Source organism: Mobula birostris, chromosome 4, assembly GCF_030028105.1.
Source record: "Mobula birostris isolate sMobBir1 chromosome 4, sMobBir1.hap1, whole genome shotgun sequence".
Classification (NCBI taxonomy): domain Eukaryota; kingdom Metazoa; phylum Chordata; class Chondrichthyes; order Myliobatiformes; family Myliobatidae; genus Mobula; species Mobula birostris.
The window spans coordinates 29,662,006-29,687,643 of record NC_092373.1 but is presented as its reverse complement, the minus strand read 5'-3'; the positions used below and the strand labels follow the sequence as shown (position 1 = coordinate 29,687,643).

General features: G+C 42.5%; 1 protein-coding gene across 1 annotated transcript in view; it reads right to left on the bottom strand.

Annotated features, from left to right (window-relative positions):
- Positions 1-4,307: 4,307 nt before the first annotated feature.
- Positions 4,308-25,638, bottom strand: part of LOC140197006 (collagen alpha-2(IV) chain-like) — a 36,077-nt gene continuing 14,746 nt past the window's right edge. Inside the window, exons 4-6 of the mRNA XM_072256939.1 lie at positions 18,931-19,119; positions 16,206-16,492; positions 4,308-8,623 (exon numbers count right to left, since the gene is read on the bottom strand). Of these exons, the coding sequence (XP_072113040.1) occupies positions 8,363-8,623; positions 16,206-16,492; positions 18,931-19,119 (737 nt within the window). The 3' untranslated portion in view covers positions 4,308-8,362. The remainder of the gene's footprint in view (positions 8,624-16,205; positions 16,493-18,930; positions 19,120-25,638) is intronic.

Here is a 25,638-nt window from a genome sequence, read left to right as displayed (position 1 = left end):
AGGCAAGATTTCCCCTTTAGAAAACCATGCTGACTTTGGCCTGTTTTATCATGTGCCTCCAAATATTTCAAAACCTCATCCTTGATAATAGATTCCTTCCTCTTTCCAACCACTGAAGTTAAGCTAACCGGCCTATAGTTTCCTTTCTTCTGCCTCCCTCTTTTCTTAAAGAGTGGAGTGACATTTGCGATTTTCCAGTCCTCTGGAACCGGTCCAGAATCTATTGATTGTTGAAGATCATTACTATTGCCTCCACTTTTTCATCAGCTACCCTGTTTCAGAACCTTGGGCTGAGGTGTATCTTGTTCAGGTGACTTATCACCTTAACCATCACCTTCTCCTTTGTAATAGCAACAACATTCATTTCTGCCCCCACCCCCCCGACACTCTTGCATTTCCGGCATACTGCTCGTGTCTTCCACGGTGAAGACTGATGCAAAATACTTATTAACTTTATCCCCCATTACTACCTCTCCAGCGTTATTTTCCAGTGGTGTGATATCTCCTCTCACCTCTCTTTTATTCTTTATACTTCTGAAGAAAAACTGCATCCTCTCTGCAGGTGGGTACCTCAGATTGCCAAAACGAGAGGTTAAAGATATCGGTGAACACTACAGCCAGTAGATCAGCACAGGTCTTTAGTACTCGGCCTAGTACCCATCTGGGCTGGATGCTTTCCATGGGGTCACCCTCCTGCAGGATGTCTGACCTATGTGGCATATGGTATATTATATGGGTTGACTGATGTTTCTGGCATTGTTCATTATCTCAGAATTCTAAGCACCCCAGTGCTGTCTGTGTGGAGGTTACAGTTTCTGTCTGGACAGCATAGGCTTCCTTCCACATTCCGAACTTGTGCGAGCTGGTGGGTTAACTGGCCGCTCTAAATTGTCCCAAGCGTGTAGGCGAGTTGCATAATCTGTGGTTGAAGATGAACGTGATTATATGAATATAGGATTGGTGTAGTTGGGGTGTATGGGATGTCCAGGGAGGGGTAGCACTTCTGGCGAAGGGGCTTGTCGTGTCCGTTCTGGGGCAGCCAACCACATTTGGGCCCTTACCCGACACTCAGCTCTCACCTGAGGCTCCAAGTAGCTGTTTACACATGACAGAGGCCATAATGCTAGTACACTGCTTGACAGGAGGGCTAAACCAAAAGAGGGTAAATGGAAGGCCTCATACCCCAGTGAAATAGGGACACGCCTGTCCTAGCGTGTGAAGTCAGCTCCGGCAGACTGGCGGATGAGATCCAATGGCCAGGAAAATGTTTCTGCGAAGGTTAGTGGGGAACGAAGGGAATGCCCAGGCACTGTACAAGTCATGGTCATCCACTGTAACCAAGGAATGCCCTAGTTATGACGACTACTTGTACCACTGGATCCAGAAGTCCGAGGTCGAGAGGGTGGACCTGCTACAAGAGGAACACAGTGGATGCAGTCTCACTGGCTCTCCACTGGCCTTGAATCACCTGGGCAATACATCGGGCTGCTGTTTATTGACCATAGCTCAGCATTCATACCCTTAGTTCTAATCAACAACTTCCAAAACCTGGCCCTTTGTATCTCCCTCTGCAAGTGGATCTTTGACTTCTTCTCTGGGAGACCAGAGACTGTGCACATCAGAAATAACATCACTTCCTCACTGTCAATCAACACTGGTGCACCACAAGGACGCAACTTATAGATCACTGCTCTAATCTCTCTACACCCACATTTGTGTGGCTAGGCACAGCTCAAACAGCATCTATAAATTTGCCAATGACACAAGTATTGTTGACAGAATTTCAGAGCTGACAAAAAAATGTACAGGAGTGAGTTTGATCAGCTGGTTGAGTAGTATCGCAGCAACAACCTTGCACTCAGTGTCAGTAAGATCAAGGAATTGACTGTGGACTTCAGGGGGAGTAAGTCAAGGGAACACACAGAAGTCCTCTTCAAGGGATCAGAATTGGAAAGGCAAGCAGTTTCAAGTTCTTGGATATCAACGTCTCTGATGCAATTATAAATAAGGCACAACAGCAACAAGATCTCATTGGGAGTTTGAGGAGAATTGGGGTATCTCCAAAGACACTCGCAAATTTCTACAGGTATACCATGGAGAGCATTCTGACTGGTTGCATCACTGTCTGGTATAGTGGGGCCACTGCACACGATCAGAAAAAAAGCTGCAGAAAGTTGTAAACACTGCCAACTCCATCATGAGCACTAGCCACCCCAGCATCCAGGATACCTTCAAACGGTGATAACTCAAAAAGGTGGCAGCCATCATTAAGGACCCCCAATATCCAGGACATGCCCTCTTCTCATTGCTACCACCAAGGAGGCGGTACAAGAGCTTAAAGACACACACTCAAACAACAAATTTCACAACAAACGACAGTGATATTAAAACTGTTTCTGATTCTGATGTTTGTTAATTGCACAAGGATTACTGAATGCAGTTAGCTTCCCAAGCACAATATTCATATCTCATTTTCATGATTTAACTCACATTATAAAGCAGAATTTATTTCTAGATCTAGATTTTGTATGTTACAGTATGTTGAATTTGTAGAACTTTTAAAGGAAATTTTTTTTAAAAATTTGCCTCTCCAAGTTAGAGTTCCATCCCCAAAATATCACTTCATTTACCAAATACGTTTAATAGATTTTTGTGAGATTTCTGATTTATGCATTAGATACAGCAGATAAGTTTGTAGAAATATAATTACCTGCTACTGAGCTATTGGGTAAAGATTAAATTCCTAGTTGTCACTTTGGAATTGAGATGTTTCAAGATGCTTTCCAACTATCATATTATGTGATTTTCATCTGTTGAAATGTCTTTACTGATAATTAACAATTATGTAATCTAAAGATAGTTGGTCCTTTGGCAAACAGATCCTAAAACACTTACCAAAGTTGGGCATTTTATATACAGCCAGTGTTGTTTATTGTATGTCTTGTAGGGTAATGTAATTGGTGGAAATGTATAGAATTCACAACCACCGACATTGGGTTGGGGCTCACTTTAGGAGGCTGGTTTGTCGTGATGAGCTAGTTACGTATAAAATACCTTAGCGTGCTTTGTGTTCAGTTTTTTGGTGTTCAATAAATGAGTTGCTCCAGTTTTTGTAAACATAAAATGCCTCCACTGTTTTATTTGTGTAAACCTACAGTCTTTTCATTATATGTCAATTCAATGTAACTGCTATCTTTACAACAAGTTAAAATGACAAATTCTAACAGATCTCTTTGCACTGTCCATTCACTCAGAACTTGCAATAGCAGGGGCAGGGAAATTTTCAAGTCAAGTCTTCCGTAGTCTACTTCACTATAGTACTCTGTTACTTTAATCCTACCTTAACATTAACAAGCTAGGATGATGGAGGTTCATACCTTTATCCGTGTTGTATTAATTGCCTAAAGCTTTAGTTTCTATTCCATGGGACTGTATGTACTGTGTAATTAATGCAATGGTAGCATCCATTTTAAATACTGATGGATTGATATCTGTTGATGACATAACATAAAATTTCCTTGCAGAGAGAGGTGCCCAACTGGGGTCCATGGATTCCTTGCTAATGGTATTGGTCCATGGCATAAAAAAGGTTGGGAACCCCTGCTGTAGAAGGACCAAGCGACATACAATAATTATATCCTGGTTCTGGAAACATTATCAATTTTAAGCTTGATATAGAAGTTTTGAGCAGGCTATGCATCATTTTGTGTCTGGCTGGGCTAATGCGTGTTCTGAATTAACACAGCGCCATAATGATGAAGTAAGCTTTGCATGCCAGTCTGCTCCTGCTTTTCTTCACAAGTTTCACATAAAGACAGCTGAAAATTCCTGTCTGATTTGAAATATGAATACTGCTCTGTGAATTACTTTAAACCTGCACCAAATAACCTAATGTAGAAGTAATTAAATAAATCATATAATTCCCTGGCTACTCTCCATCCCTGCGAATGAATTTCCATCCACTTGTTCTAATTGGCAGACAATCATGAGCAGCAAGTACAGAAAAAATATAACCCAGCCCTTGTTTATATTAGAATCGCCACATCTTACCACACCAGTTGGTGTAAGGACTAAATCTTATATAAAATATATTCCTCCTAAATAAATATCATGATAACAGGTAACAGCCTCTCTGGGCTTTTTATTGGCACCACAAGAATAATGTCAATCAAGTTTATCAAAGCACCTTAAGTGAAACCAGGTAAAGAAAAAGACCAACTTATTAGTTGATAACCTTAAATTGTCAAGGTTGAAGCACCTTCAATAACTCCAAAAGACTGAGGTTTGGTAAAATACTGAAAGGCTTTTATTCGCTGTACAATATGACCTCCACGGTGAGTGTCTGCCCCGGACTGAGGGAGAGGGGCAAGGCGAAACACCTTTATACAGGACTCTGTGGGAGGAGACACAGGGGCAGTCAGCAGAGGGGCGTGTCCAGACAGTTAACCCAGTTACAACATATATATATGGTTTACCACAAAGGTATACTGCTTTAGTGTTTGGAATGTTTACCATATACATAATGATACAATTACAATAATTTATCATTAATAGGTTGCATTCATATGATGACGTAGTTGCAGTAACATTTCACACTTAGATGGGGGATGTTAATGGTAATACTTGTTAATCAGTGAAATGATTAAATTCCACCTTTTGGGTTTAACTCAGATATTCTTCAAAGTGTGCGTTCAACTCTCTTCGGAGAGAATAGTAGTTATGTAGAGTATTTAAATAAGAGAATTTCAGCAACATTTTCATTGGGACGTGCATGAGTTTCCCACGTATCCTGAAACTCGACAGAGGGCTGAAGAACAGTTCATGGGCTTAACGAAAATCAGCTTTCTAACAGAGTATTGCTATTACAGAGCTTACAGCTGCTTCCTCACCTTCTGCTGGGAAAGAGTTTGAGCAGAGTAATCAGATTGATTTGTTCTCTTCAGAGCAATTAATTATATCAGGATAGGCAAAGTAGTGGCTGCCAGATATTGGACCACATTGGGTCAACATCAGCAGCATTTCTGGGAAAACATGAACAGAGTGAAGCTGCCAGAGGCACTACCCACGTAACCAGATAAAGAGGCAGAGGTTCTGTTTTCAAAAGTAGCAACGCTTGTGAAACTGAGGATGTCACGTCCTCTGATGCTGGAATCTGGAATAAACTGAACTCAACAGGTCAGGGACCACCTATAGGAGCAAAAAGATGGTCAGTATTTCAGGTCATGGCCTTGCATCAGGACAGAGTGTACAGCCAGTGTAGAAAAGTGAGAGAGATGACTCAGAGGCTGGCATGTGAGTAGTGGAACCACAGAAGTTGTGCGTGATACTTCAAATAACTTCTTAACTTTCTGAAGGTTTCTACATTTTCTATCCCTTTTTTGTACAGCTATTAAGATATAAAAATTCCATGGAGTTCTCTAGTATATCTATGGACATGCTTTACACATGTACTCCTTGGACTCTTTCAATGTTTCTGCAATCATTTACCATTGGATTTCAAAGGTGGGAGAGCCTAGGAACAGAGGGCACAGCCTCAGAGTAGAAGGAAGTACAGTAAGAGATGAGGAGGAATTTATTTAGCCCAAGGGTGGTGAATCTGTGGAATTCATTGCCACAGATGGCTGTGGAGGCCAAGTCATTGGGTATATTTAAAGCAGAGGTTGACAGGTTCTTGATTAGTAAGGGCATCAAAAATTATGGGGAGAAGACAGGAGAATGGGGTTGTGAGCGAAAATAAATCAGCCAAGGTTGAATGGTGAAGCAGTCTTGAAAGGCCAAATACCCCAATTCTGCTCCTTTGTCTAATGGTCTTTTGGATTGCTAGCCCTACCTTCACCAATTTTCTGCTACACTCACAACACGCTGGAGGAACTCAGCAGGTCAGGCAGCATCCGTGGAAACGATCAGTCAATGTTTTGGACCCTTTGTCAGGACCGACGTTTCATTTCCGGCCCGAAATGTTGACTGATCATTTCCACAGGTGCTGCCCGACCTACTGAGTTTCTCCAGCGTGTTGTGAGTGTTGCTTTGATCCCAGCATCTGCAGATTATTTTGTGTTTACCAATTTTCTGCTGACTTCAATAATAACCCTTTCATCAAAAGACCCTAGAATTTGATATTTGGGACCAGTATTACAAAATACGGAGAAGGCTGTGTCTCTAATATGGACTTCCCACAGCTGTAATTATTGCCAGTATCTGCTTGTAAGCATAGAGTCCAGTGCCCCCCTCGGAAAGAACTTGGTCCACTGAGGATTCATCACCTATGAGATTCTCATGTGACAGAAATGCTATACCTGGCCATTCACCTCCTCTCTTACTTCTGTTCGGACCCCAAATAGTCCTCCCAGGTGAGGCAAAAGCTGCAAATCTGTTGGGTCACCTATTGTATCCAGTGCTCCCGATACAACCTTCCCTACATTGGTGGGGAGCACTTCGTTGAGCTCCAATTTCTTGGTGGCCAACCATTTTAATTCCTATCCCCATTCCTGCTCCAACATGTCCTCTTCTACCATGATGAGGCCACGTTCATGGTGGAGGAGCAATATATATTCTGTCGAGGTAGCCTCCAACCTAATGGCATAAACATCAATGTCTCCTTCCGCTAATTTTTTTTCCTCATGCCCTTCCCTCTTCTTCTATTCCCCAATCTAGTCTCTTACCTCCTCCTCCCTGGTGCCCATCCTTCTTCCTTTTCTTCCATGGTCCACTATCCTGTCCTATCAGATTCCTCCTTTTCCAGCCCTTTACCTTTCCCACCCACTGGGCTTCACCTAGCACCTTCTAATTTGTCCTCCTCCCCTTTCCTCCAACGTTTTTTTATTCTGGCATCTTCCCCCTGCCATTCCAGCCCCGATGAAGGTTCTTGACCTGAAACATCGGCTGTTTATTCATTTCCAAAGATGCTGAGTTACTCCAGCATTTTGTGCGCGTTCTTCTTGTTCTGTAGTTGTCAATAGGGGATCTGCAGGTCCCCTTCCTCTCCCTAGCACCCTGTGCTCTCCTGCAACAAGATAAAGAGTTGATCTATGACAGTAGGGCCTGAATTTGATTGACAAGTGTGATGCATTTGGTCATGATGGCTATCCAAGATTTATTTATACAACATGGAATAGGCCCTTCCAGCCCTTTGAGCCACCCAGTAACCTCTGATTTAACCCCAGCCTAATCACGGGACAATTTACAATGACCAATTAACCTACCAACCGGTACGTCTTTGGACTGTGGGAGGAAACTGGATCACCCAGAGGAAACCCATGCGGTCATGGGGAAAATGTACAAACTCCAGTCAGGCAGCTGCGAGAATTGTACTTGAGTTGCTGGAACCGGAGAGCATTGTACTAACCCTGTGCTACAGTACCGCCCTGCTAACCATGATGAAGGTGACCAAGATGGCTGGAAAACCAGAGACGCAAAGAAGTATACAGGGAAATAATGGGAGGTGCCCTGAGAAGTTAAGAAGACTTTTGAAGGAGTATGTTGAACTGGGAGTCAGCTGAGGAGCATAATATTGTGCCCATGGGCTTCGCTGACTCGATTTGGTTTTAAAGCACTTACTGCATCGAAGATAAGATTGTGACACAATGTCGCTGTTAATTCGTTATCCACTTCCAGCCACAACTTCATTACAGCAGCATGTTTCTTCTTCCCAGATGCACATCAGAAGATGCATCATCAAATTGTGGTGTTGCCCATACCTGCCTATATCCATATCAACACTTCTCCAGTTTTCAACAACTTTTGGCTATTTCAGCTTCTATCCCTGAAAATGATTCAACTGCAATTGTGGTATTTAGCTCCCAACCAACAGTGTATTTACACCTCACATGGAAGTAAGGACATAGGGACATGACTCACTGAGACCAGCACAGCCTGATTTGCTCTGGGTTTCAGAAAGCTATCACACTCTTTCCCTGCTCAGATAGGCCTGGGTGTGTTTCCTGGGGGTTATTCATTTTAACTGTGAAATGATTATAATAATTTTTGCAAGACTATGTTGAATGCCCAGATTGTGAACATCATTCGATTTTCCTCATTATCTTAATTTCATAAATTTCTGCTAAGATCACACGGCAAAAATAATTCAACATTAAAAAAAATAATTTTACATACAAGTTACATTGCACTGATGATGCCAATAAGCAGCTGTACATTTCATATAAAACTTAATCTCCATAGATTCCATTTTTTAATGAATTGATTGTCATAAGCATACTACTCCCAGTACCAATTTTACATTCTCCTGACATACATTTCTAATTAGCTTTAATTGTAGATGAACTAGAAAGAAATTAAATAAGCACCATTAAAGATTAGGCTTGAATTGCAGCCTTCCTTTTTGGTAAAAATTTTTACCATTTCCTTATTTTTTCAAACAAACTCGACATCTGCTCACTTTTTCCCTTTGTAATTGCCCTGCCGTCAGCGTTTCTGAAGGGGCACCAAGACCAAACGGCTGGCTTGGGTCCACAGTTGTCAGCCAGAAGCTGTATTTATCAGTAAAGTAATGGCAGGTCCCACGAGCTCCTTGGCACTCAATGAAAGGCACCACGCGAAAATCTTTCAGACAACTCCCAGGTGATGTTAGGGACTGACCATCTCCTTCTGCACCTGCACCAGTATGCTGCAAGGACAAACATAATACTCATTTTAAAATGCTAAACCTCGATACCATGCCTCACCCTGGATAAAGGATCATAAAGACGAGAAAGCAATGTATTCAGTCTATTGTTTTCATCAAAAAAAACTTAATACAGGAAATCTGAAATAAGAACAGAAAATGTTGGAAGCATTCAGCACGTAAGGCAGCTTCTCTGAAAAACGAGGCAGTTAATATTTCAGGACCTGGATCTTTTGACATATGAGGGGAAGGGTTTGGGCCAGAAACATTAGTTCCATTTTGCTTTCCATGTACATGCTGAATGAATCCAAGATTTTCTGTTGCTTTCTTCTCTTCAGAAATCTTTTAATGCACAAAATGTGGCAAAGATAACATGCACAGACTGGAAATTAAGCATGTGGATGCAGCTATATCCACTGGAACTACACTATTCCTTTATCTTTTCCAATCAAGGCCAATGTGATATTTCTTCTAAACATACTCAAATTCTTGCTGAAAATAGTTCAAAAGAATGCAGTCACGGACTTATTTTCCCTCAGTTGCCTTTGAAAGGCGTTGAAGACAGATTCTCCTCCGAGATGCTGAGAATGTTGTGGATAGCACATTCAGTGAGTTGGTCACACCGCAGTTTAAGGATCTAAGGAAAGATAGGGAATGGGTGATCAACAGGAAGAGTAGTAGCAGGAAGGTAGTACAGGAGTCTCCTGCGGTCATGTCCCTCCAAATCAGATATACCACTTTGGAGTCTGTTGGGGGAGGTGGCTGATCAGGTGAAGGCAGCAGTAGCCAGGATCATGGCACCGTGGGTGGCTCTGCTGTGTATGAGGGCAAGAAAAAGTGGCGGAGCTGTTGTGGTAGGGGATTCCATGGTAAGGGGAATACAGAGAAGCTTCTGTGACCGCAAACGGGGCTCCCATATGGTATGTTGCCTCAGGGGTGCAAGGGTCAGCGATGTCTTGGAGAGGCTGCAGGGCATTCTGAAGGGGGAGGGTGAGCAACCAGCTGTCATGGTGTATGTAGGTACTAACGATATAGGAAGAAAGTAGGATGAGGTCCTACAAGCTGAATTTAGGGAGCTAGGAGATAAATTAAAGAGTAGGACCTCAAAGGTAATAATCTCAGGATTATTACCAGCGCCACGTGCTAGCCAGAGGTGGAATAGCAGGATAGCTGGAATGAATATGAGCAGTGGTGCAGGAGGGAGGGTTTCAGATTCTTGGGACATTGAAATCGCTTCTGGGGGAGGTGGGACCAGTACCGTCCAGACGGTCTACATCCGGGCAGGGCCGGGATCAATGTCCTAGGAAGATTGTTTGCTAGTGCTGTTGGGGGGGGGGCTTTAAACTAATATGGCAGGGGGATGGGAACTCACAAAGAAGAAGGAAGTGATGCAGAGACCAAAGCTAGAGTTAGTGAAGAAAAAAGTAAGAGTAGAGTGCATAAAAGTAAAAAGCAAAAATCACATAGGTCACTAGATTCTAGAAGGACAATGAGGACAAGGGCACTTTATCTAAATGCTCGTAGTATTAGAAACAAGGTTAGTGAACTTGTGGCACAGATCAGTACCAAGGCATATGATTTACTGGCCATTACAGAAACCTGGCTGCAAGGTGGAGATGACTGGGAATTAAATATCCAAGAGTATCAGGTAATACGGAAAGATAGGCGGGAAGGCAAAGAAGGTGGGGTGGCGCTCTTGATTAGGGATGAGATCAGGGCGATTGTGAGAGACGATATAAGATCTATGGAGCAGAATGTTGAGTCCATCTGGGTAGAGATTAAGAATAGTAAAGGGACAAAAAAATCACTGGTGACTGTTGTCTCTAGGCCGCCTAATAAAAATATTGTGGTGGCAAAGGCGATTAACCAAGAAATAACTGAGGCTTGTAAGAATGGAACAGCAGTTGTCATGGGGAATTTTAACTTCCACATAGATTGAGTGAATCAGGTTGGTCAAGGAAGTCTTGAGGAGGACTTCATAGAATGCATCCGTGATGGCTTTCTTGAGTAGCATGTTAGTGAACCTACAAGGGAAAATGCTATCTTAGATCTAGTCCTGTGCAATGAGAGAGGTAAGATTAACGATCTTGTAGTCAGGGATCCTCTTGGAAAGGGTGATCATAGTATGATTGAATTTCGCATTTAGATCTAAAACTAGTGTATTATGCTTGAACCAGGGAGACTACAATGGGACGAGGGAGGAGTTAGTTGGCTAATGTGGATTCGAAGCACAGGCTATTTGTTAGGGCAGTTGAGGAACAGTGGAATACTTTCAAAGAGATTTTTCACAGTGCTCAACAAAAGTATATTCCAGTCAAAAGTAAGGACAGTAAGTGTGGGGAGAGCCAGCCTTGGATAACTAAGGAAATAAAAGATAGTATCAAATTAAAAGCTCATGTGTACAAGGTTGCAAAGAGTAGTGGGAGACTGGAGGATTGGGAAAACTTTAAAAAGCAGCAGGGAACAATTAAACAAGAAATAAGGAAAGAGAAGAGAAAGTATGAAAGTAATTAGCACAAAACATAAAAACAGATAGCAAAAGTTTTTATAAATATATAAAGCAGAAGAGGGTGGCTAAAGTCAACGTAGGTCCCTTGGAAGACGAGAAGGGGAAATTGATATTGGGTGATATTGATATTGGGAAATGGCTGAGGCATTGAACGACCATTTTGTGTCGGTCTTCACGAAGGAGGACACGTCTAATATGCCAAAGGAGGATGTTATGGACAAAATGCAAGGTGAGGACCTCAATAAAATCACTGCCACTAAAGAGATAGTGATGAGCAAACTAGGGGGCCTGAAGGTAGATGAGTCCCCTGGTCCTGATGGGATGCATCCCAGGGTGCTGAAGGAATTGGCGGAGGTTATAGTAGATGCGTTGGTAATCATTTATCAAAACTCTCTAGACTCTGGGCAGGTCCCAGTGGATTGGAAGACAGCAAATGTCACACCACTTTTTAAGAAAGGATGTAGGCAAAAGACAGGCAACTATAGGCCAGTTAGCTTAACATCTGTAGTTGGGAAAATGCTTGAAGCTGTCATTAAGGACGAAATAGCGAAACATTTAGAAAGGAGTGGTTCCATTAGACAGACGCAGCATTGATTCAGAAAGGGCAGGTCCTGTTTGACAGACTTACTAGAGTTCTTTGAGGACATAATGAGTGCAGTGGATAGAGGGGAACCGGTGGATGTCGTATACTTGAGTTTCCAGAAGGCGTTCGATAAGGTGCCGCACAAGAGACTTATAACTAAGATATGGATGCACGGAGTCGAAGGAAGTGTATTGGCATGGATAGTGGATTGGTTAACCGATAGAAGGCAGAGAGTTGGTATAAATGGGTGTTTCTCCGAAGTGGGGTGCTGCAGGGATCATTGCTGGGCCCACAGCTGTTTACCATTTACACTGATGATTTGGAAGAGGGGACTGAGTGTAGCGTAGCAAAATTTGCTGATGACACTAAACTGAATGGAAAAGCAAATTGTACAGAGGATGTGGAGAGTCTACAGAGGGATATAGATAGGTTAAGTGAGTGGGCCAAGGTCTGGCAGGTGGAATACAATGTTGGTAAATGCGAGATCATCCACTTTGGAAGGAATAATAGAAGAGGAGATTATTATTTAAATGGTGAAAGATTGCAGCGTGCTGTTGTGCAGAGGGACTTGGCAGTGCTTGTTCATGAATCGCAAAAAGTTGGCTGACGGTACAACAGGTTATTAAGAAGGCAAACGGAACGTTGGCCTTCATTGCTAGAGGGATTGAATTCAAGAGCAGGGAGGTCACGCTGCAACTATACAGGGTACTGGTGAGGCCGCACTTGGAGTACTGTGTGCAGTTCTGGTCTCCTTACTTGAGGAAGGATATACTGGCTTTGGAGGCAGTGCAGAGGAGGTTCCCCAGCTTGATTCCAGGGATGAAGAGGTTTTAACCTATTAGGAGAGATTGAATCGCCTGGGATTATACTCTCTGGAATTCAGAAGAATGACAGGGGATCTTATAGAAACATACAAAATTTTGAAAGGTATAGATAAGATAGAAGTAGGAAAGTTGTTTCCATTGGTAGGTGAGACTAGAACTAGGGGACATTGCCTCAAGATTCAGGGGCGAAGATTTAGAATGGAGATGAAGAAAATCTTTTTCCCCAGAGAGTGGTGAATCTGTGGAATTCTCTGCCCAGGGAAGCTGTTGAGGCTTCTTCACTCAATATATTTAAGATACAGTTAGATAGATTTTTACATGGTAGGGGAATTAAAGGTTATGGGGAAAGAGCAGGTAGATGGAGCTGAGCTTACGGATCCGCCATGATCTTATTGAATGACAGGGCTGGCTCGACGGGCCAGATGGCCTACTCCTGCTCCTATTTCTTATGTTCTCATAACTTGGTAGATCTGACTTCTTGGATGGAAGTTCCCATTTCCAAATGCCACTTCTTGCTGGTTTTGGAATTCAGAGACTGTAGGTTCAAGTCTCACTCCTGTTATTTGGGTGTAATAATCCAAGTTGTTACTGAGGAAACGGTTCAGTATTAGAAATGGTATCTTTCATGTTGATAATCTATGCCCAGTGTCCTGCTAGATACACTCTCCCTATCAAAGTGCTAAAAATGACCAGATTATCCAGTCATTGTTGAATTAAGTTTGCCTATGTTGTTCTTTTATTTATACATTAGCTGCTACACAAGGCTATTATGTTTACAGTCATAGTGTTTAGATTTTATTTAATTTACAGAGAATAATTATTCCATGAATAATATAACAGGGATTACAATTATGTAGTTTAATGAAAATTATCAATACAACACATTTCATAAATAAATATATATATTCAAAAATTTCATTTGACATATTTCCCTATAGGTGCATGTACTATTTGCTCATTGCTACACAGTGAGCAAATTTGCTTGATTTCAATGTTGATGTGCTTCAGAATATTCCACATTTTTTCTCTCTGGTGTAAAACGAGATCATTTTTGATTTCCAATACTGTGGAGCCACAACATATAAATGACCACAGGAGAAGCACCAAGTTTCGAGATAAAGACCAACAACCTCCAGTGATAGTCAAGCAGAATCAAAAAGAATCAGGTTTATTATCACTGACGTACGTTGTGAAATTTGTTGTCTTGTGGCAGCAGTAACAGCGCAAAACACAAAAGCCTCCCATAAGTTAAAAGATGTACGAAAATAATTAAGTAATGCAAACATGAGGTGGCACTCATGGTTCATCCAGAAATCTGATGGCAGAGGAAGAGGTTGTTCCAAAAAGTGTGTGTCTTCAATCTCACGCTTGACTGAAGTCTCCAGCTGGCGCTAACATAACATTTCCCATTTACTATTGTGCCTAAGGTCTTATCACATTGAATCCCATGCTTCAATAGCTTCTTTGTGAGCCATTATGCATTTATCCCATAGAATAAGTTTACAGTCTTTGGGACTTTTGTTCTTTGCAATTCCACGATCAATATTATTTGTTAAAGTCAATACATTGTTAAAGTTACAAATTAAAAAAACAAATATATAGTTTTCTCCTCAGTGAAAATGTTGAAGTACCTGATCATGGTACCAGCCCAGAGCAATTATCTTTTCTTTGCCCAGAGTAGATTAATATGCAAAGATTTTTCCCATTCCACCAGATGCATCCTAAAGAAGCCATACTTCGGTAATTGTAAACAGCCTCTCTAATGGTATCCTAGTCATTTCTCACTAACCACTATGTATCTCACTAACTTTGTTTTATTTTTCTCAGATATATTAATCTAACTGATTGAAATCACAAACACAAGGAATTCTGCAGATGCTGGTAATTCAAGCAACACACATCAAAGTTGCTGGTGAACGCAGCAGGCCAGGCAGCATCTGTAGGAAGAGGTACAGTCGACGTTTCAGGCAGAGACCCTTCGTCAGGACTAACTGAAGGAAGAGTGAGTAAGGGATTTGAAAAACTGCTCTCTCTGCTCTCACTCCATCCTCCCTCCACCCCACTAGGAATAGGGTTCCCCTGGTCCTCACCTACCACCCCACCAGCCTCTGGGTCCAACATATTATTCTCCGTAACTTCCGCCACCTCCAACGGGATCCCACCACTAAGCACATCTTTCCCTCCCCCCCCCCCGCTTTCCGCGGGATTGCTCCCTACGCAACCCCCTTGTCCATTCGTCCCTCCCATCCCTCCGCACTGATCTCCCTCCTGGCACTTATCCTTGTAAGTGGAACAAGTGCTCCACATGCCCTTACACTTCCTCTCTTACCGCCATTCAGGGCCCCAGACAGTCCTTCCAGGTGAGGCGACACCTCACCTGTGAGTCAGCTGGGGTGATATACTGTGTCCGGTGCTCCCGATGTGGCCTTCTATATATTGGCGAGTCCCGACGCAGACTGGGAGACTGTTTTGCTGAACACCTACGCTCTGTCCGCCAGAGAAAGCAGGATCTGCCAGTGGCCACACATTTTAATTCCACATCCCATTCCCATTCTGACATGTCTATCCACGGCCTCCTCTACTGTAAAGATGAAGCCACACTCAGGTTAGAGGAACAACACCTTATATTCCGTCTGGGTAGTCTCCAACCTAATGGCATGAACATTGACTTCTCTAACTTCTGCTAATGCCCCACCTCCCCATCATACCACATCCGTTATTTATATACACACATTCTTTCTCTCACTCTCCTTTTTCTCCCTCTGTCCCTCTGACTATACCCCTTGCCCATCATCTGGGCTTTTTCCCCTCCCTCCCCCTTTTCCTTCTCCCTGGGCCTCCTGTCCCATGATCCTCTCGTATCCCTTTTGCCTATCACCTGTCCAGCTCTTGGCTCCATCCCTCCCTCCCCCTCCTGTCTTCTCCTATCATTTTGGATCTCCCCCTCCCCTTCTCAAATCTCTTACTAGTTCTTCCTTCAGTTAGTCCTGACGAAGGGTCTCGGCCCGAAACGTCGACCATACCTCTTCCTAGAGATGCTGCCTGGCTTGCTGCGTTCACCAGCAACTTTGATGTGTGTTGATTGAAATCACAGCTGGTTTCCCACAGAAACTCGGTGAACTAATTTTCAATTTCTCTTTCAGTTTCAAGTGGACCAAAAATACTTGGATCAGATCCTTCCCAAATATTTAGCACCTCAAATGTTTGGTATTTCATATCTCATCAATTTTCAATTAAGCAAGCTAAAATTAGGCCTCTTTGGTCCCTTTTTAGTAAAACAAAAACTGTAGCGAACATCCTTATCCTAAATCTAATTTAACCTAGAAATTTAAAAATGTGCACACAGTGACATTCTATATTACTATATATCTTCAGATATAAAACAATAGTGCATTTCATGCTTGTAAAGTGCCATAGGATATCGAAGAATATAAATATGTAATCATTTATTTGCAGAAATAATGCACCAAGTGATAAATTAAATTGGTCAACAGAAGTGAAGGTGATATTTTTCCAGTATCAAAAAACAAAGTTCATTGCGAGTAGGGAGCCTGGTTTACACACCAGTGAGGAAAAGCAGCCTTAGGTTAATTTTTATTTTATGCCCAATATTTGACTTTGGTCATAGGTGTAACAAAGTGCATGAATTATTTAAAAAAAACAGCTTACCATTAAGAATGAATATCCAGTCCAAAGGTTGCTCCATCCTGAAGGGCAAGAGGGAATAGTCTGATCCTGGCTATGAATGGCCACAGCTACATTAGGTGCCTCGCAGACAGAGCACCTGCTGATGTGAGACCGTATCTCATGTTCAGTGAGCGGACTCACGGGGATAGGTGCGGTGCTCGAGAGCCAATAGGATTTGTCATTTCTAGTAGCATAGTGGCAAACTTCATCAAAGCTGCAATGTGCAAATGGCAGAGTACTAAACATTGGAAGACAAGAGCCAGCTAGACCTGGGAGAATAGTAAGATTGAAATAGTAGTTATCAAAACTATCTGATAAAAGCATCGGAAGTAATATTAAATATCCTGAAAACAGGCCATTAGAAAGAGTTTCTGTGCAGACACAAAACCAAAGAAGTTTCTTTTTATATATAAAAAACCACATGGCACGTATGAGGGACGCTGGCATGCAGATAGAATCAAACACATTTGGTTAACAATTGCAGATCCACCTGCTGCAGTCCATTGTACCCACACTATCAGACCCATGCATGCATCTTCAAATCAGCTTACTGATATACTCAGCCCTGGCTATAACCCATGAGATGCACAGTCCTATTTACAGACACCACTCGCCATGCAGAGCACACACTCTTACTTCTGTCGTGGACAATGATCAGGCTTTCTTGCGAAGCCGCTTTAGGCTTGCAAAAGCAAATCCTTGTCAAGTCCAAAATGACACCTTGTTCCCCCAAGTGTCAAAACCACATACTTTAATATTAATGCAAGATAATCATTTCCCAAACCAGGTAGATGAGGAAGAATTAGGTTTCTCTACAAGTGCCATGTTTTGTTAGCTATTCCAGGGCAGCATGGACAGCCATATGTTCAAGTTCAAAAAAGGTAGTAGGAATAGTCCGGGTAATTATAGACCAGTGAGCCTTACGTCTGTGGTGGGAAAGCTGTTGGAAAAGATTCTTAGAGATAGGATCTCTGGGCATTTAGAGAATCATGGTCTGATCAGGGACAGTCAGCACGGCTTTGTGAAGGGCAGATCATGTCTAACAAGCCTGCTAGAGTTCTTTGAAGTGGAGACCAGGCATATAGATGAGGGTAGTGCAGTGGATGTGATCTATATGGATTTTAGTAAGGCATTTGACAAGGTTCCACACGGTAGGCTTATTCAGAAAGTCAGAAGGCATGGGATCCAGGGAAGTTTGGCCAGGTGGATTCAGAATTGGCTTGCCTGCAGAAGGCAGAGGGTCGTGGTGGAGGGAGTACATTCAGATTGGAGGATTGGGATTAGTGGTGTCCCACAAGGATCTGTTCTGGGACCTCTACTTTTCGTGATTTTTACTAACGACCTGGATGTGGGGGTAGAAGGGTGGGTTGGCAAGTTTGCAGATGACACAAAGGTTGGTGGTGTTGTAGATAGTGTAGAGGATTGTCAAAGATTGCAGAAAGACATTGATAGGATGCAGAAGTGGGCTGAGAAGTGGCAGATGGAGTTCAACCTGGAGAAGTGTTAGGTGGTACACTTTGGAAGGACAAACTCCAAGGCAGAGTACAAAGTAAATGGCAGGATACTTGGTAGTGTGGAGGAGCAGAGGGATCTGGGGGTACATGTCCACAGATCCCTGAAAGTGGCCTCACAGGTGGATAGGGTAGTTAAGAAAGCTTATGGGGTGTTAGCTTTCATAAGTCGAGGGATAGAGTTTAAGAGTCGCGATGTAATGATGCAGCTCTATAAAACTCTGGTAGGCCACACTTGGAGTACTGTGTCCAGTTCTGGTCGTCTCACTATAGGAAGGATGTGGAAGCATTGGAAAGGGTACAGAGGAGATTTACCAGGATGCTGCCTGGTTTAGAGAGTATGCATTATGATCAGAGATTAAGGGAGCTAGGGCTTTACTCTTTGGAGAGAAGGAGGATGAGAGGAGGCATGGTAGAGGTATACAAGATATTAAGAGGAATAGATAGAGTGGATAGCCGGCACCTCTTCCCCAGGGCACCACTGCTCAATACAAGAGGACATGGCTTTAAGGTAAGGGGTGGGAAGTTCAAGGGGGATATTAGAGGAAGGGTTTTTACTCAGAGAGTGGTTGGTGTGTGGAATGCACTGCCTGAGTAAGTGGTGGAGGCAGATACACTAGTGAAATTTAAGAGACTAGACAGGTATATGGAGGAATTTAAGGTGGGGGCTTATATGGGAGGCAGGGTTTGAGGGTCGGCACAACATCGTGGGCCGAAGGGCCTGTACTGTGCTGTACTATTCTATGTTCTATGTTCGTACACAGGTTCCAAATTCACCAGCATGACAGACATCAATCACCCTCCTTTCATTTTCTTCAACTGAGTGGGCCATTTCAGAGGGCAATTAGAAGTCCTGCACTTTTGTAGAATTGTAGAGTGGTTAAAAGGGAAAATAAATGTGGCTTTTTGAAGTCTCGATGCCAAGCAGTTTTCTGGCAACACTGAGAGGGAACCCTTAGAATGGGCAGAGCTGTGTGTTAACATGGAACATTCACAGTCTGACCATTTTCCAAGAAAATGATACCCAGGAAGAATTCTCATTTAATGTCATGTGTAAATGAAATTGATGGTGCATCCACAACACTGTGGCTACTATCATTAAGAGTTGTACTGAGATTTGTGTACGTCCAAGGGGTGCCAAGAATATAAGTGAAAAGATGGCAAGATAACAGGACAAAAAAAATGCTTAAACCTACCAAGATTTTGACTGTAAGAATTTTCTTGACCTTCCAGAAAAAGCAAGCTGTATCCTTGCCAAAGGGCTGACGTATTTTGAGGACAAGAAGGTATCTGTGTTGACTGGCTGTGCACCACAACCAGAAACCCACCGAAGTCTGAAGGGCAGAGACCCTGACCTCCTGGTGGCCCTTGATCTCCAGGGGGGCCTGAAGAAAAGAACAAAAGTAGAATATATCAATGGCAACTGTATTGTATGTTCAAAATACTCAAAAATGAGCAACTGGTTTTAATTTTATTGGACTCAGTTATATTGGTTCTGATTTTGAAGATGCGTTGGTGTTGAATCTCAAGAAATTGTCTCTTTTGTGCTATTGAATCAGGTTTATTATCACTAATATATGTCATAAAATTTGTGGCTCTGTGACAGCAGCATCTTGCAGGCATATCAAATTTCCAATAAAATTAATTAAATAAATAAACAGTGCAAAGAGAAATAGTCAGGTCATGTTCATGGACCTAATGTTCATTCAGAAATCTGATGGCAGAGGGGAAGAAGCTTCTTCAGCCTCTTGCACCTCCTCCAGGTTGATAGTAATGAGAAGAGGTCATGTCCCAGGTGATGAGGGTCTTCAATGATCCTGACATAGATTGGGTGACCACTTCAGCGAGCATCTACATTCCGTTCGCCAGAAAAAGCGGGATCTCCCAGTGGCTACCCATGTTAATTCCACTTCCCATTCCTATTCCACCATGTCCATAAGACCATAAAACCATAAGATATAGGAGAAGTAGGCCATTCGGCCCATCAAGTCTGCTCCGCCATTCAATCATGGGCTGATCCAATTCTTCCAGTCATCCCCACTCCCCTGCCTTCTCTCCATACCCTTTGATGCCCTGGCTAATTAAGAACCCTATCTATCTCTGTCTTAAATGCACCCAATGACTTGGCCTCCACAGCCACTCAATGCAACAAATTTCACAGAGTTACTACCCTCTGACTAAAGTAATTTCTCCGTATCTCTGTTCTAAATGGATGTCCTTCAATCCTGAAGTCATGCCCTCTTGTCCTGGACTTCCCCAGCCATGGAAAATAACTTTGCCATATCTAATCTGTTCAGGCCTTTTAACATTTGGAATGTTTCTATGAGATCCCCTTCATTCTCCTGAACTCCAGGGAATTTAGCCCAAGAGCTGCTAGTCGTTCCTCATACAGTAACCCTTTCATTCCTGGAATCATTCTTGTGAATCTTCTCTGAACTATCTCCAATGTCAGTATATCCTTTCTAAAATAAGGAGCCCCAAACTGCACACAATACTCTAAGTGTAGTCTCACGAGTGTCTTAAAGAGCCTCAACATCACATCCCTGTTCTTAAATTCTATACCTCTAGAAATGAATACCAACTTTGCATTTGCCTTCTTCACCACCGACTCAACCTGGAGGTTAACCTTTAGGATATCCTGCACAAGGACTCCCAAGTCCCTTTGCATTTCTGCATTTTGAATTCTCTCCCCATCTAAATAATGGTCTACCCATTTATATCTTCCACCAAAGTGCATGACCATACACTTTCCAACACTGCATTTCATTTGCCACTTCTTTGTCCATTCCCCTAAACTATCTAAGTCTCCCTGCAGGCTTTCAGTTTCCTCAACACTACCTGCTCCTCCACCTAGCTTTGTATCATCGGCAAATTTAGCCACAAATGTCAATCCACGGTCTCCTCTACTCCCACGATGAGGCCACATTCAGGTTGGAGGAGCAACACCTTATGTTCTGTCTGGGTAGCCTCCAACTTCATGGCATGGACATCAATTTCTCAAACTTCCAGTACTGCTCCCCCCTCCATTTCACCATTCCCCTTCCCCCTTTTCCCTCTCTCACCTTATCTCCTTACCTGCCCATCACCTCTCTCTGGTGCTCCTCCCCCTTTTCTTTCTTCCATGGCCTTCTGTCCTCTCCTATCAGATCCTTCCTTCTCCAGCCCTGTATCTCTTTCACCAATCAGCTTCCCAGATCTTTACTTCATCCCTCCCCGTCCTCCTGGTCTCAACTACCACCTTGCTTACCCTCCTTCTGACTGACTCTTCATCTTCTTTTCTCCAGTCCTAATGAAGGTCCTCAGCACTGTACTCTTTCCCACAGAATCTGCCTGGCCTGCTGAGTTCCTCTAGCACTTTGTGTGTATTGGTATAAATTATGCAACCTTGAGATTTGCCACAAAGTAAGAAACCCGAAAGAACCCAACTAAAAAGACCAACACTCGATGCACCAGAGAAAGAAAAAAAGACACAAATCATGCAAACAGTTGAAGCGAACAACATCATTCTGAACCAAAACTAGGTCCTCAGATCTGAACCCCAGAGCAGGTCCAAAGCCTCACTATCAGTTTATCATATTAGCAGTCTAATTTCCATATTTTTCAATGTAATAATGATTTTGCTTCTCCATCCTAAGGAAGCCAGCTATGCAGTGGAGTGGTGTGATTGTACTCCAAACTATGTGCGACTCCAAGCCGAAGTGAACACGGCTGCAAAGCATTCAGAATTGAGCTACAGAGCACAGAGGCATTGTAATCTAAAATCGGTGCCATCTCTGGGGAAAAGATCCATCAGGAAAAGTGAATGTGGGAAATGGGGCAAATCAGTGCTTATAATACTGAGCAGCAGGGACACTTCATTAACATTCAGTTCCTGACCTGCTTTATGATTTGAAATAAACAGCAGCACGTAAGCGTAGTGGTTAGCGCAATGCTTTACCGCACCGGTTTTAAGGTCATGGTTTGATGCCCGCCGCTGTATGTAAGAAATTTATACATTCTCCCCATGACTGCATGGATTTCCTCCGGGTGCTTCACTTTCCTCCCAATTCCAAAGGTGTACAGATTAGGGTTATTGAGTTGTGGGTGTTGTGTTTTTAATATTTTACTAATATTTGAGTAATATTGTAAAGACATTCTTTGAGTAAGCATTATTTATTTGTTTAAATAATTCATTATGGGTTATATGTAAAATATGTGAATTGTATCTCATGACACGACCACATGATATGTGCACGTCTCGCTAAACTAAAGAGCAAACTGAGACCTATTCTCTCGGGCTCCTGTCTTTCTTGCAATTGGTTTAATATTTTGGAGTTACAAAACATACTAGTGGTGATGACAATGTTTTAAAGTGAACCCAAGGCAGCTGCCCACTTGTTGCCGTGTAGCGAGATGTTTGAGTTTTAAAAAAGCACAGCAACAAACGGTCAACATTTTTAAAAAGCGCAGCATGGTTTTTTTTAATCTTCAGAGCAGCAGGTTTTCTTCACAAAAGACCATTGAGTTTTTTTTAAAAAATGCAAAAAAAACGAGAAAAATTCTCAGATTCATAAACAGTGAGTACTAGGTGATAATCGTAAATAAAGAGCAGAAATGGCTGGCTACATCAGGAAGATTGACACATTTAATTACATTACAGATAACTGGCTCATCTACAGTATGCTGAGCTAATTATGCAGTATTTTGAAGCAAACGAAATAGCCAATGAGAAGCAAGTGCCAGTTTTGCTGAGTGCATTGGGTTTAAAGGCATTCATTTGGCTTTGAAATTATCTTCTCCAACCCAACCCAGATGAAATGAGCTTTGCTGGTATTGCGAAAGTGATGCAGGAATACTTAGAACCGAAACCATTGTTGACTGCAAAATGCTTAGGTTTCATAAGTGGAATCAAAAGGAAGGAGAGTCTATTTCAGCATATGTGGATACACTGAAGAGATTGTCTAAGCATTCTCAGATCAGTGATGGGCTTAATGATGCACTGAGAGATCATTTAGTTTATGGAATCTTACAAGAAAGCATTCAAAAATGGCTCCTAACTGAAGCACAATTTACATTTAAAAGAGCAGTTGAAATAGCTGTACCAATGGGAACTGAAGACGGAAACTCAATTGAACTGCAGTCAGGAATGAAAGTGAGTGCGAACAAAATTGCAAGTCTAAACAGAAACTGCCTGACCAAAAGGAATTGTGTTATCATTGTGGCAGGAGCTCATATACACCAGAGCAATGCAGATTTAATGGCAAAACTCAGAGAAAATGTAAGGAGGTCACATACAAAGAGCATTTTCGTGCAGACAAAGATAAAAGGACTTCACAGAGAAGAGATGAAGATAAAAAAAATCAAGTTGCAGTTTCAAAAAGAGAACTACCCTGCATGCTGTGAATGAAAAATCTGATAATAATGATTGAAGCGGGACTGAGTAGCCTTAAGATTTAAAATGCAAAAACAAACAATGGACAAGTAATGTGGCTTACACCAGAATCGAACAGCAAATTAACTAAAGTGGAATTGGACACAGGCTTGGCTGTTTCAGTCATTACACAAAATGAGTTTGAACAGCATTTCAAAAATACTAAGCTGAAGCTTGCAGATATTAACTCAGAACTTATACTTGAGAAAAGCTAACTCCTGTGTGATTGACTTTAGTTACAGTGAAATACAACAATACATGTGTTGGGCTCACATGTGATAAAGGCAGAAGGGCAAGCCTTGTGGAGACATGATTGGCTGAGCTAACTACAATTTGATTGGAGATACATCCACTATTTGCATACTACATCCTGACAGTAAACCCAACTGAAACCGAATTAAGAAATAACAGTGTTCAAGGATGGCATTGGAAAGCTCAAACAGATCCAGGGTAAAATAATGTTCAGTGAAGAGGGCACTCCCAAGTTTTACAAAGCCAACTGGTCCCTTATACCATCTATGATAAAGTAGCCAGTATGCTAGCTAACATAGAAGCTGAACGAATTCTTTCCAAGGTTGAGTGGAGCCCATGGGCAATGCCTGTGGTCCTAGTAGCCAAGAAGAATGGGTCTGTGAGGATCTGTGGCGATTTTAAGGTCATCATCAACCCAGTACTGAAAGTAGATCAATATTCTCTACCCAGGATAGAGGATATCTTTGCAAACCTTTCGGAAGGAAAACACTTCAGCGAAGTGAATCTAGCTGAGGCCTACCTAACTGGTGATGGAAGAAGAATTCAATGTGGTTCTCACCATAAACTCTCACAAAGGGCTTTTGCTCTATATGAAGCCTAAGTTTGGATCAGCATCTGCACCTGCACTCTGGGAGAAAGCTATGAACCAGGTGCTGCAAGGCTGCCCAGGTACCTGCACGACATCTTTGTAATCAGCAAGGATGATGAGGAATATCTCCAAAATCTCAAGACAGTGTTAAAATGATTAGAAGATTATGTGTACAGAGCACAACCAATAAATGTGAATTCTTTAAACCAACCATCACTTACTGTAGTCATACCATGGATGCACAAGGCTTACACAAGTGTGTAGACAAAATACAGACAGCAGTGGATGCCCAAGACCAAAGGACACATCACATTTGCGGTCCTTTTTAGGATTTGTCAATTATGATAACAATTTCCTGCCAAAGATGGCGGCTGTGCCCACCCCTTAAACCCATTACTACAGATCGGGAAGAAATGACAATGGCCAAAGCAGTGTGAGGTGGCTTTCAAAAAGATAAAAGAAATAGTGACATCAGATACTGTACTCACACATTATGATCCACATTGTCCAGTGAAGTCTGACTTATGGATTAGGTGCAGTCATGTCACAAAGGCCCATAGCCTTTGTATCATGTTCCCTTACCACCACAGAGACAAATTACACATAGATTGACAGAGAGACATGGAGTCTGGTTTGACATGTAAAACGTTTTGAACAGTACTTGTATGGGAGAGTTTACCCTCGTTACTGATCATCAACCACTGGCGTCCATTTTCAGTCCACAGAAGGGTGCTCCACTAACAGCAGCTGCACGAATGCAGAGATGGGCTCTGTTTCTTGGTGGACACAATTACAAGGTCGAATTCGAGAGGTTGACTAAGCATGGAAATGCTGACAGGTTGTCCTGTTTACCCTTGGCAAAGGAAATAACTGAAAATTTACAAAAGAGGATACTCCTTGACCCATTCTCCCCAACACAAATCGAATGTTACCCTATGATGGCAGATATGATTCAAGGGGAAAGCAGAAGGGACCCCACAATGTCTTATCACAATGACCCCACAAAGCCATCCAAAGTGGCTAGAATGTGCAGCAGAAACAACAGTTTCCCCATTGACAGAGATTGCCTTATGTGGGGATTGAAAAATGTTGTATCATCCAAGCTGAGAGCTGAAGTGTTGGAGGAGCAACACGCCGGTCATCTAGGCGTGGTTAAAATGAAACCACTGGCTCGAAGCTTTCTCTGTTGGCCTGGGATAGATCAGCTGATCGAGCAGCTTGCCAAGCACTATCTGGGATGCTAACAGCAGCACCTCTCCATCCCTGGGAATGGTCTGCATTGCCCTGGCAGAGGATTCATGTGGATTTTGCCAGATCATTCATGGACACAAATTTCATGGTAGTAGTGGATGCAGCTACAAAGTGGCCAGAAGTGTTCCCAATAGTCTCCACTCCAGCCTCACACACTGCTGATGTGTTGAGAAGCCTCTTTGCAAGGAATGGTGTTCTAGAACACTTTGTCAGTGACAACGGACCATAGTTTGCAGGGGAACAGTCTCAGTCATTCCTGAAAACGAATGTAATAAGACATATTACATCTGCACCATAGCACACAGCTACAAATGGCTGGGCGGAAAGGTTTATCCGAAGACTAAAGAACGCACTGTGAGCAATGTCAGGAGAGCACGCTACACTAACACTGAAACAGAAGCT